Source organism: Microtus oregoni, unplaced genomic scaffold, assembly GCF_018167655.1.
Source record: "Microtus oregoni isolate MIOR12 unplaced genomic scaffold, Mior012 000038F_ref0000394, whole genome shotgun sequence".
Taxonomy (NCBI): Eukaryota; Metazoa; Chordata; class Mammalia; order Rodentia; family Cricetidae; genus Microtus; species Microtus oregoni.
This window is the reverse complement of record NW_024543097.1, coordinates 2,273,552-2,291,931: the sequence shown is the minus strand read 5'-3', so window position 1 is coordinate 2,291,931 and position 18,380 is coordinate 2,273,552. Positions and strand designations below refer to the sequence as shown.

Below are 18,380 nucleotides of genomic sequence, written 5' to 3'. Positions count from 1 at the left end.
CTGACTGCTCTTCGGACTGGAGAGGAAGGGGGAGAAGAGTGGGAGGAGGGGGAGGGAAATGGGAGGCAGGGAGGAGGCGGAAATTTTTTCAATAAAAAAAAATTTTTCTTTTAAAAAGTAAACAAAAGCTTCATTTCAAAGCAAATGAGTACTTGTACACAGCCCAGGGTCATATAATACAGTCTTAACTGTTTCTACTCCCCACATAAATGAGTGCTGTACACAGCCCAGGGTCATATAATACAACCCTTAACTGTTTCTGCTCCCCATAAGAGACACTGAAAATGAGCGTGTCTACCACTGTAGCGAGCTGCGTGAAATCACACCTGATGGAGATGTATAATCAACTCCTGAGATGGCTAAGGCCTGACCTATGCTATGATCACGCAATGATTATCAGCTGCCTGCATATGCGTGAACCTATGCGCAGTGCCCACCTGGCAGTTCGGGGTTGGCAGCCCATGCCTACTTAAGAGAGAGGTTTGCCCAAGGAGAGAGGTCAAGGAGAGAGAGGAAAAGTGAGAGAGTGAATAAAGTCCTGGAATAAACTGCAGTGAGAAGAGCTCCGGTGGTCGCGTCATCCTTGCGGGACGAGGGTGGCCGTGACACACCACTTCTTCTCCACGTGCCCAAAGCATTTCTTCAGCAGTCTGTACAACCATTCCCAGCCACCTCAGTACACGAGATTTTTACCAAAATAAACTACCCTGTAATGAAGGGCATTCTTCTGTCTTTCTCTGCTTTACTTAGAGAAAGTAGACATTTTTTGGCTAGCATGCTGGCATATGCCTTCAATCCTACAACTCCAGACTCTGAAGATAAAAGTTGGAGATAACCCTAGGATATGTAGAAAGACTATGTCAAAACAAGCAAACAAACAAAAAGATACAGCAATTGTGCATTCTCAAATTCTCCCTTTATTAGTAAAATGTTTTTTCTGATATAAATTTATTTCCCAATCTGCTTACTAAAATTTAATTCAATGACATTTGAAATAATTTTGTTTGTACTACTTCAATAAAATAGAATTATTTTTTTCTGAAACCAAGCAAAGTTAAGACATACCTGTAATCTCAGTGTTCAGAAGTCAAATGAAAAGTCCCAGGGAGGCCCAGGCTATATAATAATAAACTCTGTGTTACATTAAAAGTCCCAGGGAGGCCCAGGCTATATAATAAACTCTGTGTTACATTAAAAGTCCCAGGGAAGCCCAGGCTATATAATAAACTCTGTGTTACATTAAAAGTCCCAGGGAGGCCCAGGCTGTATAATAAACTCTGTGTTACATTAAAAGTCCCAGGGAGGCCCAGGCTGTATAATAAACTCTGTGTTACATTAAAAGTCCCAGGGAAGCCCAGGCTATATAATAAACTCTGTGTTACATTAAAAGTCCCAGGGAAGCCCAGGCTATATAATAAACTCTGTGTTACATTAAAAGTCCCAGGGAAGCCCAGGCTATATAATAAACTCTGTGTTACATTAAAAGTCCCAGGGAAGCCCAGGCTATATAATAAACTCTGTGTTACATTAAAAGTCCCAGGGAAGCCCAGGCTATATAATAAACTCTGTGTTACATGCACATGTGCGCTCGTGCACTCACACACATGATCAATTTCCTCTCAGATAAAATTCTATTTCCCTAACTGTACATAAAGCTCCATGCTAAAAGCAGGTCTAGTCTTTGTTCATCCAAGAGAGAGTATCAGGAAGTGGGCCCCAAGTACTGCCTGGTGATTACAAACCAGCAAGTCCAGCAGAGACAGAGTGAGCAAAGTCACAACCTACCTCTCCCCTGCACCTTGCCTCTTGCCCTTTCTCTCACTACTTTACACTTGGGGGTAGTAGGAAGGTCAGAAGAGATGTACAGGAGAAGGACAGGAAAAAACATTAAATTAGCTGATATTTTCTTTTCAAAGTAAAATGTTTAACACAACTGACATTAAAGGTTAAAAAAAAAGTTTGAAAACACTACTAATAAGATGCCTATTGTTATCAAGATTAAATCATGTTGCTAACTACAGATGTGCTCAAAACATAACCCAAATTAAAAAAATCAAGGTTGTTCACTAGATTCAAACAATGCAGTAATTGTGAATAAGTGCAACTTTTTAATTTAAATTATCTACAGATTTCAAGTATCAAAGTTCATGAAATCCAAGGCACAATTTTACACATTTTGACAACCCCACAACCAGGAAGCATATTATAATCAATATAGCTGTGATCTAATCCCATGAAAATATGCTGATACCATTTACAAAATCGACAAACCCAAGAGCAAGGATTACGTACCCAGACTGGGGGTAAGCCTGGGGAGTCCAGAAGAGCCCTTCCCTGGACCTAATACCCAGCACCAAAGCCAACAACTACAACAACAAAGAGACCCCAATATCAATATCCCTTCTACTCCATAAGCACAAGTAACTGAGTTTCCTTTGTTCCTCCCAGGCTCTTCTCTGAAGTCATACTCTACCATAACTACAAAGATTCACCTAAATCTAATTAAGAGCTTCCATCTTTACTGAATACAGCTGAAAGCTAAAGACAAGAGCTCCAGGAAATAGACTTGTTAACTAATACAGGGAATTTAAACAAGCATTTGCCTTGGACTACCACTGTGTTTTGCTAGTTACTATCTACAGAATGCAATACAAAGTGACTACTTCTACCATGCTTGAAAAAAATCTGACTATCTATGAATGTAAAAGTAATTTTTTTTACCTAAATATTTCTGGAACTAAGTATAAATGTTTCCATGTATATGGCATTTACATTCCTAAAAAACACGTATTTTGAATGATCACAAACTATATCAATAGTATTAATGGGAGAGGAGAGCTGTGTCAAAACAAAACAAAAAGAATTACATACACTGATACATACACTGGTAGTGACTTCAATACCCCGCTCTCACCAATGGATGGCCATCTAGACAAAAACTAAACATAGAAATACTGGAGCTAACAGGCATTATACACCAAACAGAACTAAGAGATATTTACAGAACATTTCACCCAGACACAAATAAATATACCTTTTCCTCTACACCTCATGAAACTTTCTCCACAACTGACCACATACTTAAGACACAAAGCAAATCTTAACAGATACAATAAAACTGAAATAATTCTTTGCAGACCACCACAGATTAAGCCTGAATATCAAAAACAAAAAGCTTACAAACTCATGAAAACTGAACAACTCCCTATTGAATAATAATAATTTAAAAAAATTAAAGACTTTCTAGAATCCAATGAAATTAAATACATGCATACCCAAATTTATGGGACACAATGAAAGTGGTACTGAGAGTAAAGATCATGGCATTAAGAGCCTAAAAAAAATTTGGAGAACTCTCATAGTAAGAACTTAACAGCACACCTGAAAGCTCTAGAACAAAAAGAAGTAAAAACACCCAAGAGGAATAGATGGCAAGAAATAATCAAACTGAGAGCTGAAATCAATAAAAGAGAAACAGAGAATAATAGAAAGAATCAATGAAACAAAGAGTTGGTTCTTTGAGAAAAATCAATAAGATAGACAGACCCTTATTCAAACTAACTAAAAATCCAAATTTTAACAAAATCAGAAATAAAAGGGGGGACATAATAACACACACCGATGAAATCCAGGGAATCATAAGGACATATATATTCTACCAAATTGGAAAATGTTATAGAAACAGCTAATTTTCTTGATAGGTACCACTTACCAAAGTTAAACCAAAATCAGATAAGCAATTTAAATAGATCTATAACCTCCAGTGAAATAAAAATCGTCAATAAAAGCCTCCCAACTAAAAAACGTCCAGGGCCAGATGATTTTTTTAAGAGTTTAACCAGACTTTCAAAGAAGAACTAATGCTAACAGTCCTCAAATTATTCCACAAAATTGACACATGAGGAACACTGAGCCGCAGTTACCCTAATAACCAAACCATATAAAGACTCAACAAAGAAAAAGAATTACAGACCAATTCCCTTATGAACATAGATGCAAAAACCCCAATAAAATACTTGTAAACCGAATCAAATAACACATCAAAAAGATCATCCATCAAGGTTCATCCCAGAGATACAGGAATGATTAAACATTCAAAAGTCAGTAAATGTAATCCACCATATAAACAAACTGAAAAAAAAATAGATGGTTATCTCAATAGATGCAGAAAAGAACTTTGACAAAATCCAACACATCTTCATGATAAAAGTCCTGGAGAGATTGGGGACAAAGGACATACCTGAACATAATAAAAACAATCTATAGCAAGCCTACAGCCAACACTAAGTAAATGGAGAGAAATGCAAAGCAATTCCACTAAAAAGGGACAAGACATGGTTGTCTATTCTCTCCATATCTACTCAAAGTAGTATTTGAAGTCTAGGCTAGAGCAGTAAGGGGATACAGATTGGAAAGGAGTCAAATTAGAAAGAAGTCAAAGTATACTTACTTACAGATAATGATAGCATACAAAAGTGACTCTAATATTTCTACCAGGGAACTTCTACAGCTGATAAATACTTTCATCAAAGTAGCTTGATAAAAGATTAACTCAACAAATCAGAAGCCCTCATAATACTCACAAGACAATCTGACTAAGAAAAAAATCAGGAAAACAATACCTTTCACAATAGCCAGATGAGGTAACGTAGGGCTGCTATTCTGGTACCCTTCACTTAGGAAACAAAAAGAAACCAACACAACCTCCACCTTGAGATATTGTTCTATTTGCAACTACACACAAGCTATTTAAATTCTACAAATAGGTATTAGTTGGAGTCTATTACAAATGGGAGGTTCCATTAGAGACTCGAGAAGTTAGAGAAACTGTTCCAGTAAAGCAAGAACCAAAGCAGAGAAAAGTAACAAATCCAAACTTCCAATCCATACACTCGCAGTCACATGCTCCTTTATCACTCTGAAACTTCAGAAACGAGTGAAGGAGATTTGGGTGAGCTACTTACTAAAGTGTAACAGAAACCTGCCGTGTACAATAAACATTTTATATGGAACAAGCAGCACAAAATGTAAGCATTCATCCCATCAAATGACTTCTTCCAGAAATTCTTACCTGAAGCACAATAGGATCAATGCAAGTAAACTTAGTTTCTTCTCTATAGAGATACTCAATGGAACACTTCAACAGAAGGATTTTGGGATTTTTAATACAAGAATTCATCTATAAAAAAAAAGGTTTGTTAAAGGTTTGCACTTTATAGACTTTTAATCATAATTTTAATTTCTTATATTCCTACTAATTAGCAATGCAAACTCCAATTTATTACTTTTGGGTTATTCACTTTAATTTTTTCAAAGCAAGTTCTTCAAAGCAACTTTTTCTTATCTATTCCTCTTTACTCTTATATTTTCATTTACTATATACTAAAACATATATACACTATGTTTTTCTTTTCTAATTCTCATGCTGTAAGAAGAAACAGCATGCTCTAGGTAGTGATAAGTATTATATGCAGACTATTTCACACACTCTAGATCAGCAACTTTGAAAGTGTATTTCAGTCTTTCTAAACTTCAAAAGTAGAAAAGAAAGGGGAAAATGTAATGGCACTTGAACATTATTCTAACACAATAAATTCCCCAACAATCTTAAACTGGCAAGCTCAACTGGGTAATGTAATGTGAGGTTAAAAGAGGTTAAAACACATTAAATCATTTTCAAAACGCAGAAATTCATGCCAACACTCAACCATGCAACTAAAGCCACATGCAAAATAGCCTGGGTCCTACCCTTAAGCTTTCAGTCTGACCCAGCTCACACAGCACAAACTGGCAACAGTTCTAAGAACAGTAACTAGCTGGGGTGCTGGGGGACAATGGTTTTACCCTGTAAAGATTTGTTTCTTGTACTTGTTTAATAAAATGTTGATTGGCCAGTAGCCAGGCAGGAAGTAGAGGTGAGGCAACCAGGCAGGAAGTTGAGGCGGGGTAATGAGAACAGGAGAATTCTGGGAAGAGGCAGTCTGCAGTCATCCAGACACAGAGGAAGCCAGACACAGAGCAAGCAAGATGTGACTGCCTCGCCAAAAAAGGTACCACGTCATGTGGCTAACACAGACAAGAATTATGGGCTAATATAAGTTATAAGTTAATAAGAAGCCTGAGCAATCAGTTTATAATTAATGTAGACCTCTGTGTGTTTTCTTTGGGACTGAACAACTGAAGGACCAGATGGGACAGAAACTTCAGTCAACAGGGAAAAATATATTCAGGCTCTAAAATTAAAGACTATGTCTAAATATGATCAGTGAGGCAAACCAATAATTCATGGCTATATTTCTACTTCTCCTACAGGATTTTCTTCAACTTCTGAAAAGACATAACATGCTTAGTCTTTTTCTCCCTTTTGGTTTTCCAAGACAGGGTTTCTCTGTGCAGTCTCCCCCCCTCCCCCCAGACAGGGTTTCTCTGTAGTTTTTGGTTCCTGTCCTGGAACTAGCTCTTGTAGACCAGGCTGGCCTCGAACTCCCAGAGATCCACCTGCCTCTGCCTCCTAAGTGCTGGGATTAAAGGCGTGTGCCACCACCGCCCGGCTCTCTGTGTAGTCTTAACTGTCCTGAAACTCACTTTGTGGACTAGGCTGGCCCCAAACTCACAGAAATCTGTCTGCTTCTGTCTCCTGAGTGCGGGAGTTAAAGGCATATGCTGCCATCACCCAGTTAACATGCTTACTCTTCAATAAACGTTACTTATTTTGGTTTGACATTCTGTCTTAAAAGGGTAATATACTGTTTTATAAGATTATATATGCAAACACCCAGTGATTTTGGGACAATGTCTAAGAAATAATATCGAATACCATCATATTATTTATAAGTGACCACTAACAATTTTCTAAAGGCTAAATGTCTTAAAGCCAGCTTTCTATATCAGTAATTTCCACATCCTAGATTTGACTAACTGTGGATAGAAAGTATCTTGCAAGACTGGAGAGGGGCTGTGTGTCCCAAGCATGCACAAATTATCTTTTTCTAATATTGTAACTTATTAGGACCTAAACACACTAGCATAACAACTATTTATACAACACCTACATTGTAGTTGCCATGGTAAGTCATCTAAAGATGATTTCAAGTCTATAGGAAAGTATTCAATAGCTTCTATAAAGAGCCTGAGCAGCAGATTTCAGCATTCCCTTGAGACCCTGGCATCCATAGCCTGCGATAACTGAGAGACAACTGTATTGGTCGATACTTAGAAAGGAGTAAAACGGGACTACAGGCCAACCATCTACTTTCCTAGAATAGAACAGCTGTCTCAACTCTTCCAGCAATAAAATCAATATCTCCTGTGATAAGGCCAAGGTATCCCAAGTTTTATAAAGTTTCCTTGATGGTCAGGAAGTATAGCAAGGTCTGAGAATGCTGCTATAGTTTCTCAAAATGTAAAGATCAGGGCGCTGAAGTAGTTAAGAGCAGCTGGTGTACAATTCCCAGCACCCATGGTAGCTCACAACCATCTGTTACTCCAGTTCCAGCAGCAGCAGATGCAATGCCCTCTTCTGATCTCCATGGACACCAGGCACACACATGGTGCACAAACATGCAAGCAAAACACAGAGAAAGTAAATCAGTAAAAATTACTTTATTATGACAACCAACAGATGACACTGAGACACTCACAGTGCCCACTTTCAATGCAATACTACTCTTCCCTTCACTTATCTACCTTTTCCTACTCCCTTAAACCTACTGAGTGAGACAGTTTAAGTTTAGGGGTCCATATATTTAGCAAGGTGCCCAGAAAATACTGATATACACTGTACTTTGAGACTCAAAAGCCCTCAGAAGTTCGAAACTCTTGGTGGGACACAGGAAACCTGCCTGCTTCTTTTAGTATTGTCTGACACTGTAACATTTTATACTTTTGTGTTTCGAGATTCCTGAACACTCAATATCTAACCTAACCTCCTTTTTTGTGCTAGTGCTGGGAAGACGCCTTGGAACTGAAGATAGAGCTATAATGGGTGAGAAGCATAAAAAACTAATGACAATTCTGCAGGAAGACCAGTTGTAGAAAACTACACCATTTAAAGGAATACAGCCTTTCAGAAAAACTCTACCTGGAAGCAGGGAATAGGGAGTCATGATACCAGTATGGTGCAAAACGTTGATCTGGAAACCTGACTCTTCTTCCTTCTTCTGTCTTTTGAATTTCCATATTCAAATCCCAATTCATCATCAGCCCTCTGAGATATTCCTGGAATCTCCAAACTTTTGCCTCTATGAAATACATGGCTAGGTACCCTTCAACATCTCCTTTTGTTCCATAATTGAGAAATTCCAGCCTATGAGCTTAGTACATAGCCATGGTCTGCTGAATTTCACTGCTGAACTGAAACTCATTACCTTTTTATGTGCAATGTTCTTGGTACAAACAAAGCCATTAACAACCACAGAATCAAATTTCTTTCCACCTGGAATCTAATAAAACAAGAAAACAATAAGAACCAGTGATATACCCTCCGACTTTATCACACGACTAAGTAAGGGCATGGCGGTTCAGAATACAGTTCTCATCATCTCACGTTATCTCACCATTACTGTGTTCTCCTGCCCTCTAATCACTAACAGCATATGTGCTACTCTAAAATACTCATTGACTAAATAAGCTGGTGTCTGTGGCAATACTTTTAACATTAACTACTACAAGTAAAATATATATTCAGAACTTAGTATTATCTAACTAAAGCAACTACCCACTGCTTTTCCTCATGACAGTGTCAATAGTCTATGAGAACAGACTTTCTCATAAATGACTTTCCAAAAAGAAGCATTAAGAAAGGAAGAAATTATATTTATTCTGGTCCTCATCACACACCCATCTCACTCTTCCCACGCACCTCTCACTTCCTATGAACAGCTTCCAAGAGCTCTACTTGTACTGTACAGAGCAGACAGCCTCACAATGACGGTTCCTTTCAGATCACCATTAAGAGATAAATGACTACTAGCTCTGCCTCATCAGTTCCTAGCATCGGCAAACATTAGCAGAGCTCACCTTCTTGATGTGGACAAACTGGCGGATATCCATGTCATCATCCTGGTGCTTAACATCAGGTCGGACTGTCTGAACAACCTGGCAGACTAGGGACACAATGATGTCCCTCCAAGACGATGACAATGACTCGTTGTGAATCAACTGCTGGAGTAGTGCCATCATGTGGTTATGATTAGCTGAGCTACAGAACGTCACAGAAACAAGTCTGCGGTGAGGACTAAAGACACAAGAAGCATTCTACAAAGAAACATTCCAATTATGGTTAACAGATAAGATCTTCCATGCCAATTTCATTCCTTCAATATATCGACACCATGACTCTGCACGTAATAGAATTCTGTGAATATCTTCGAAGTAAGAAAGCCCCTTCAAACTGTTCAATGAAGAGTCTAACACATAAACTAGAATGGAGACAATCAGCTTGGGATTCTGTTTTATGAGCTACATCATCAGAAGTCAGAATACACTTTCTATTACTATTTTCCACTTTATAAGGAAGAGGAATTATGCATATATCCAAGCCACTGGAAATAAAAATCTAGCGCCTTACAGCAGCCTTTCCATGGCTTGCTTCTCCTCATTCTCCTCCCGCAAGAGCTCCAGGTTGTTATGATGCCAGCCCAAAGGGGTAAAGGGCAGTTCTTTGGATTTTTCCTCTACTCGACGATTAAACAAAGATTCTAAACACAAAATAAGAAGTTAGTATTTCACTGTCATGTTTTACACCATCAACTCATATACTTAGAAAATAAAAGTATCTTAAGTTGACTGATATAAATTATTGCTATAAAATAGCTAAGACCTGTACAACACACAATTAAAATATGTAATAAAATATGTATCAACAATACATACATCAATACACTAAATTGCAGAAGCAGAGCTTGAGGTATAGTGCTTCTGTATCATGTGCAAGAACCTGCATGGTAGGGGGAACCCAGAAACAACTGGCATCAGCCAAAATCTGAGCACAGCTATGAAAAGTAACTTGATCTACTGAGAGGAACAGAGACTCTCAGTCAAGAGTATCAACATCAATTCTAAAAGACAAACAGAATAGTATTTTTGCATTGTTTGTTTTAAAGAGTTAAAAGAATGCAGATTTTGCACATAAACTGAAAACCATATTCAATTGAAACCTGAATGGTGACAATAACAGAGTCATGTGTGCACTGAATTCTCAAGAGAGAAATTCTCAGGGACACCCCAGCCCCAGATGACAATATAGTCTCTCAACACAGTCTCCACTGTATTTTTACAATATAGGCTTTAAAACAAAATTTTAACAAAGTAGACTAAAAAAAAAAAAACTTAAAAAAGTTATACTAAATAAAACTTAATAGTTTTATATAAGATTTTGAAGTCTTTAAATTTTTAAAAACAGTGAAATGATTGGGTGTGGTCATGCACATCTTTAATCCTAGAACTCAGGAGGCAAAAAAAGGCAGATCTCTATGAACTTGAGGCCAGCCTGGTCTACACTGCTTTCGGAGCTGGGAAATTAAGAGCACCTGCTGCTCTTCCAGAAGACTGGAGGTGAGTTCTCAACACCCACATTAGGCAGCGCACAACCATCTGTCACTAAATCTCCAGGGGTTTCTGCGGGTGCCTGCATTCACATGCGCATAAACACATGTAGACACACACTTCTTACACATGACTTTAAAAGATAAAAATAGTAATTTTTAAAAGGGCAAAATAAATTACAAAAAGTTAAAAAAAATAATGTTTTACAAAACGTGCTCATTAAATAATCATTGAATACTATGACAACAAATGAAAAGACAAAAATTCTAGTGCTTTCTCTTTTAGAGCAAACCAGCTTCTATAAAACATGGTACATAAGGCTCAAGACTGGCACTTCTCGATAATGAACAGCCAGTCTATAAACTTCCAGTTGAGCTAGATGTTAGCAGGTAAATTTAGATAGAGTATCAAGCCAGATCAGCTGCCACTGGCCTCCTGATTCCAACTTGCCCCACCTTCTCTCTTTTTCTAAAACCCCAGGAACTAAGATGACCACTGGAGGAGTCTTTTTCTCCCTTTGTCTTTCTCCACGGAAGCAAAGTTTAAGTTAAAGGTAGGAGAGATCTGTACTCATCTGCTCTTCTTTAGTCTCAATGAAACTCATCAGTAGATGTGGTGCTTTGTTCTCTTTGCCTACTTCTTTTCCCAACTGTAGAGGGCAAACACCAAATTCAAGTGATAAGCTCACTTGTGAGCTTTTTGGCAAAGAGGCACTCCTTGACAATATGCACATCAATATTCACTTTTATACACTGCCTATAAAGAATAAAATACAAACTACTCAAAAAATTAAACAATCATTTTTAAACTAAAGATTCTCTCTCAAATCAAGACCAAGTTTGTATCCTTGACTTCCAACATACTCAAAAGTCATTCTACATATTTAAAATTATGTTCCTGTGATATTAATTAAATATGCTTTCAGCACTTTCTGTCAACATGCTAAAACCTCAAGCACACCATCATGAAAAAGACTTCATTTCGAGTACAGTTGTTTGTAGAATTACCTTTGATGAAGGCATCGCTTATTGAGAGCTGCTGTCCTCCAGTGTCGGAAACCAAATACTCTGCAAACCAGGAGAAGAGAGAAGAGGAAGGAAAGACACATGACTTCAACAGGCCAGCGTAAGTATGCACAACACCCACGCACAGTGTGCACGACTCTCCGGAAAACTTCAGAAACATTTTCACTCAGATGTTTCTATACACAGGTTCTATATATTTCATATTAAACTATTTTCAGTAGACTTAAATTGACAACAGAACCATTAAACAATTTGCCTTGGCTCAAATGTCAGGCATTTTAACATATATTTTTCCAAATGATGCTTAGTTGCCAAAACAGAACTAATTTAGAAAACTGCTTCCACGTTGAAACATGGAAACTGAGGTAACCTAAATCTGTGTTCCTGGGCCACGGTCACTCAAAATGGCTCCAGGATAACCTCTCTCTTGTTTCTTTAAAACAAACATAAAAAGCAAAGGTCTTTAGTGATTAGTATAATAAGCCTTAAAATACCACACCACTTTTCTCACGTACTACTGCATTATCTAACAATAACTATCTATGTATACAGTACTTCATAGAAGCCACCTAAGAGAACAGGATAATTATTTTAACTTCAGAATATATGCAATAAAATGAATTCATATGGTAGATGATAAAGATATAATTTCAGGAATTTTGTGGTTAAGTTTTAAAGTCAGTTTTTGGTTCTTTACAACTTCTAGCTTACTACCAAATCTTTACCAGAAGAAAACTAATGAACAGACTCGGAATGCCTTCAAAGCATTTAAAATCTAAACACTTCCACAAGTGAACTTTCCTCGAGACACAGCTTAGAGGAGTTCTTTCTACTATGCAAACTAAACCGCAAAGAATTTACTATTTTAATGTGAATATTCTCCACAAATTTTTTCTGAGTTCATTTCCAAGCCAATACATTCACCCTTCCAGTCAGGAAGCAGAGAAAACATTATAACTGAGGAGCATCATACAATACAATCAGGTACATAGATACAATTTGTTTCTATAATTTATTTCTGGCAGAAATAAGCAATGCCAAATTCTGTTAGTTCAACCCATGCATTGTTCTTTAAAAGCCCTACTTCTCATACTAAAACTTAAGATATCAAATTCCAGAAGTGATGGTTTACTCCTTATATTATGGAAAAATTAAAATACACAAAAAGTCCTGTCTACTGTCCACCTAGATTCAGTAATTATTGAAGACTTGTCATATCTGTTTTCTCTGTATATCTGTACATGCTTTTAAAGTTACCCTGCAGCTAGAGGAATGGCTCAGGGGTAAAGAATATCTGCTGTTTCCCAGAGGACCTGGGTTCCATCCCTAGCACCCACATGATGGCTCACAACTCTTTGTATTACAGTTCCACAGTACCCTATACCCATACTCACAGATATGCACACATACATGTAAACAGAAAAAAATTTTAAATGTAAGTTATCCCAATTAATTCAAGTTACACACAACACTTTTCAAGTAGCACATCAGGATGCCTCTCTTTAAACAAGGCCACTCAGGCGGGTGGTGGTGGTGCACGCCTTTACTGCCAGCACTGGGGGGCAGACAGGTGGGTCTCCCTGAGTTCAAGCAGACCAACAGAGCAAGTTCCAGGACAGCCAAGGCTGCACTGAGAAACCCATCTCAAAAACAAAACAAACAAACAAAAAAACCAAGGGCACTGTTCTCTGTAGCCACCACATCCTGTACACACTCAGGAAAACACAGATACTGCGATGCGACAGTCACAGAACGGATCCATATTCACACTGATCTATTTGCAGAGTCTGGAGCCCATCAAGTTTATAAAAGACTCCTCTTGCTATGCCTCCTCACTCTCTTTTCATCTAGAACACACCTCCTACTTTCTTTCCACAATAATGAATTCTGACAGAAGCAGGCAAATGTCCTACACGAAGTCCCCCTTTCTAGATATGATCCAGTGTTTCCCCATGGTGTGTTGAACTTGCTCCTCGATCCCATGTTTTCTATGCATGGGAAAGCTACTCAAAGGGCTTATAGAGCCATGGCTTTCACCTGTGTCAAAGTCCAGTCACTTTCTAAAAGCAGCTCAGAATCCTGCTTGTAACACAATATATTTTAATAATACAAATCTTCAAAAAAAATGAAAAATTATTAAACCAGAAAGCACACCAAGTTTTCCAAGCTTTTGAGGCTGTCTTATAGAATATTTTTTAAAAAGCAACTTTTTAAGTATGGATATTTCAGTAGTTTTAAAAATCTAAATTCCTTCAGCTATAAGAAATAAAGGATGGGCTGGAGAGACGACTCAGTGGTTAAGAGCACTTACTAGCTGTTTTTTCCTGAAGTCCTGAAATCGAATCCTATCAACCACATGGTGGGTCATTACTATCTACAATGGGATTTGATGCTCTCTTCTAGTATGCAGATAGAGCACTCATATGAATAAAATAGTTGGATGGCTGGCTGGCTGGCTGGCTGGCTGGCTGGCTGGATGGATGGATGGATGGATAGACGGACAGCTAGGCAGGTAGGCAGGCAGATGGTAGATACACACACACACACACACACACACACACGAAATAAAGGGCAATCCACAAGAAGGATAAAGCCAGCATCCCTGCTCACATAGGCAGAACTCTATTCCTTCACAAAACTCTAAGTTACTTTGATAATCTTTTCTTGTTAGCAGTCAGTGTTCAACTTAACTACCACAGAGTAAAATATTTCCTTCTATTTCAGCTTCGTCAGACAATAAGAATTCTCATTAGTACAAGAAAGGCTAGTGAGAGGGAATTTTGAGGGCAAGAACAGGTAGAGACTCTTAAGTCCTCACATCACAAACGAAGACTATCAGGGTTGTAAACAACCAATCAGATCCACCTAAAAACTATCCTCTTTCTAGTGGTAAACCCTCTTTTCTAATATTCTTGCTGAGTGAGCTAAAGGAACGCTCTTATAAGTTCTAAGGCCAGATTTTCATCTCACGGATTTGGAGCTAAAAGAAAATCGGAAGGACATTAAATCCAGCTAATCTCTAACCAGATGTTAGCATCTATCCTCCATAACCCTGACAGGTGGACATCCAGATTCAACGTGAACACCTCCAAAGCCAAGTGGCAGAATCTCACTACCCCAAACTATTGAACTTGACTCTTTTACATACAAAATTCCCACCTTTTCTTTCAGATACCTTAGGGACAATGACATTAAGCCTTCATTTCTCCACTGGCCCTTGGTCAATACTTTCTTAGAACAATTTTTAGAAAATACAAAGTATGTTATATGCATATATGAAAATAGCACAATGAAATGCATTATTCTAGACAGTTACTACACACTTATAAAAAACTACTGAACAGGGGTTGAAGAGCTAGTTCAGTGGTTAGAACACTAGCTGCTCTTCCAAAGAACCTGGGTACAATTCCCAGCACCCACATGGTGGTTCACGACCATCCGTAAATCTAGGTCCAGGAAATCCACTGGCCTCTTCTAGCTTCTACAGCACCAGGCCCACACATGGTACACATACATACACGGAGGCAAAACAACAATATACATCAAAATGGAAATGGAAATGTTTATAAAGTATCGAACAGAAACTGAGGGGATGACTTCAGCCTGCAAAGTGCTCGTCACACAAGCACGAGAACCTGAGTCTAGATTCCAAGCACTCGTGTAAAGAAGTCTGGATGTAGCAGCACACGCCTGTAATCCTGCAGTGAGGAAATAGAAACAGGAGGATCCTGGGGCTTGTCAACCAGGCAGTCTAACAAAATCAGCAAGTTCCAGATTCACCTGTCTCAAAAAATAAGGTAAAGAACAATACTGAGTAAGATAGCCAATGTTGACCTTTGGCCTCCTCCATACACACACATACACAAGATTTCATATAAACATATGTCCCACACAACCCCCCCACACAAAGTGCTAAACAAACTGACTATAGACATGGCAAGTCCTATAACAAAACCTAGGAGGATATTCTTCCTGCTGGTATCATTTCAATATTGTGCACAATCATTCAAGCAAGCTACAAACTAGACGTCAGTATTAGCAGTAGCACTGCTGACTCCAACCAAACACGCTATGCTTTGCATGTTTCCATACAACAATAAAGCTCACAGTGGGCAGAATAGTAGGCGCCGGTGGCCAGGGAGTAGGGAGAATAGGGAAGAACTGGTCTAGGGTAGAAGTTTCAGTTATGAAAAGGAACTGAGATCTACTTTATAGCATGATTGATGCAATATGGTAATGTGTAGTAGATATTTCAAAATTCCTAAGAAAGTAAAATTTGAAGGTTCTTGTCATAAAAAAAAAGTTAGTTCCTGAGATGCCAGATGTGAACTGGTTTTATTGACTCATTGTTCTTTATATACAAACGTCATTGCATCACTTTATACCATATAACTCCCAAATACAAATGTGAAAAGATTTATGAATATATGAAAAAAGTCATAATGAAACCTATTATTATTATCTTTTTTTTTTTTTTTTTTTTTTTTGCTTTTTCGAGACAGGGTTTCTCTGTGGTTTTGGAGCCTGTCCTGGAACTAGCTCTTGTAGACCAGGCTAGTCTCGAACTCACAGAGATCCGCCTGCCTCTGCCTCCCAAGTGCTGGGATTAAAGGCGTGCGCCACCACTGCCCGGTGAAACCTATTATTTTATACTATTAATCTACACTAATAAGTGTTGGACAATCATGACTATGGGAAGCAAAGCCCTATAGGGTAACTTAGGACATCCTCTGCCTACCAGCATCTAATAGACAATGATCATTTTAGCATTTTAACCAAGCAACAGATTATTATAAAGCTATTTCAGACTCCATAGCCTGTTAGGTAATCACTATACCAGAGTTTTATCCTTAACTCAAGAGAATACTCTTAACATGTTTCTCATGTTATACTAGTTATCGTAAAGATCTTTGTTATTTTTCTTATTTTTTTAAAATTTTATATGCATCGGGTATTTTGCCTTCACATATGTCTGTGTGAGAGTGTCAGATTCCTCGGAACTGGAGTCATGGACCAGCTGTGAGCTGCCATGTAGGTGCTGGGAATTGAACCCAGGTCCTTTAGAAGAGCAGCCAGCGCTCTTAACCACTGGCCCATCACCTCTCTAGCCTCCTGCTATTTTTCTTAACAAGTATGTAAGCTTCCTTCAGACTTATCATCACGTGACAGCTACCGCTCACATCTTTAAAAAGTTTTTTTTAAAGATTTTATTTATTTATGATTTCTGTCTCTTCCCCTTAAAGCAAGGCAGTTTCCAAGAAGAATCATGAGCTTTCAATTGCAAGTATCTCTCTTTTTATTCTCCAGGGAGTTATACTGAGGTTGGCAAAAATGTCATTTTTGAAGTCTCCAGTTCCATTCCTCACCCAACATTCTGTGTTAGGTTTCCTTCCTAAAGTATATGTGTGCCAGCTTAGCAGTCCACCCTCTGCCATTAGGAATTCTATGATCAAAGACTACTTTTTTCAAACTTTTCGGAACATCCTTAACATTACAAGGGGTAAAACCACCAGCAAACAGCAAGTGTACTTTACACTTGGCTTTCAGCAAAATGGAACAGCTAGCATGCATGTTCAGAGGGCAGATGTCCTGTCACGACAGTCTTCTGCTGACCCCTCCCTATCAAAAGCCTAATCTCATGGAACTGTGGCGTACAGTACAGTCTCACAAGGGTCAGATCTCCACAATGCCCTTCACACTCACCTAAAAGCTCACCTATGGTCAAATCTCCTTTCTCTCTCTCTCTCTCTAAAAGCTCACCTATGGTCAAATCTCCTTTCTCTCTCTCTCTCTCTCTCTCTCTCTCTCTCTCTGCCTTATTTTTTAAATAAGAAGCACCTTTTATTATCACGATTATCTTAATTAACATTTTATCACATCTTGATAATAGTTGACAATTATGAGAAATTTGTTTGGGGATGTAAATATTTCAAATTATGAAATAAATTTTAGGTTCTATAAATTTTTATTATTTTTAGGTTCAAAGTAAAGAGTAGCAAAGAATTAGGCAACCATTTCAGAAGCAATTCAGTTTTACAGAGTTAAATGTTTAAAATTCAAATACTGCATAAAACCATGGAATTGAGCATTATATTTATAATAAAGATGTTTTGATGATTATTATTAAATGAACTCCCATAATTACTTATTTTATTTTCTTTGAAAAAAATGGTGCATTAGCTTCATTAGGTTTTACCTGAACTTAGTTTCTAATTGTATCTAATAATATATATCTCATCCTACATGTTTAAAAAGGAGCAATCAATTCATGCTGCTATGTTACATATTAGAAAAGGTTTGCTGTATCTTTCCTTTTACATCATGTTTTTGTTTTTCGGATTTTTTTTAATGTGGTCATTAGTATTTTTGAGTTCACAAACTAAAAAATCAAATAAGACAGCTAAAGAATTAATTACAAAAGAATTCATTTCTCACTAGAGAAGACATTTTAAAATAAATGTAATGAACATAAATGAATAATTTCCCCCATCTACACTCAAGCAGAACAGCACAGGCAAAGAGGATTTGTGATGTTAAATGAGGAAAAGACAAAAGAATAGAGCAGAACGTCCATGTTATAAATGCAAAGAATTTCCACCTTGGAAGTTGCACATTATGGGAAGAACAGTCAGATACAGTTCCTTTTAAAGACTATATGCTTTAAACTGGGCATGGTAGTGCAAAGGGAGAAAATAAGAAATAAAAAGAATCAACAAAAAAAGGTGTGGGGAGGAGTACGGGGTGAGGGGGATCCGAACAAAACCCACTCCAGAGCCCGTCAGCCTTTTGGGACAGAGGAAGGCAGAGGAC

The 18,380-nt window shown here is 37.9% G+C and overlaps 1 protein-coding gene across 6 annotated transcripts in view; it reads right to left on the bottom strand.

Moving 5' to 3' along the window:
- Nucleotides 1-18,380, bottom strand: part of Pikfyve (phosphoinositide kinase, FYVE-type zinc finger containing) — an 87,880-nt gene that overhangs the window by 37,613 nt on the left and 31,887 nt on the right. For 5 of the 6 annotated variants that reach the window (XM_041631808.1, XM_041631811.1, XM_041631809.1 and 2 more), the window contains 5 exons: nucleotides 11,553-11,612; nucleotides 9,569-9,698; nucleotides 9,019-9,199; nucleotides 8,367-8,441; nucleotides 5,072-5,179 (listed from right to left, as the gene is read on the bottom strand). In XM_041631808.1, coding sequence (XP_041487742.1) covers nucleotides 5,072-5,179; nucleotides 8,367-8,441; nucleotides 9,019-9,199; nucleotides 9,569-9,698; nucleotides 11,553-11,612 — 554 coding nt within the window. Of the gene's footprint in view, nucleotides 1-5,071; nucleotides 5,180-8,366; nucleotides 8,442-9,018; nucleotides 9,200-9,568; nucleotides 9,699-11,202; nucleotides 11,302-11,552; nucleotides 11,613-18,380 lie in introns of those variants that run through there. The other variant, XM_041631813.1, reaches the window with a different exon arrangement.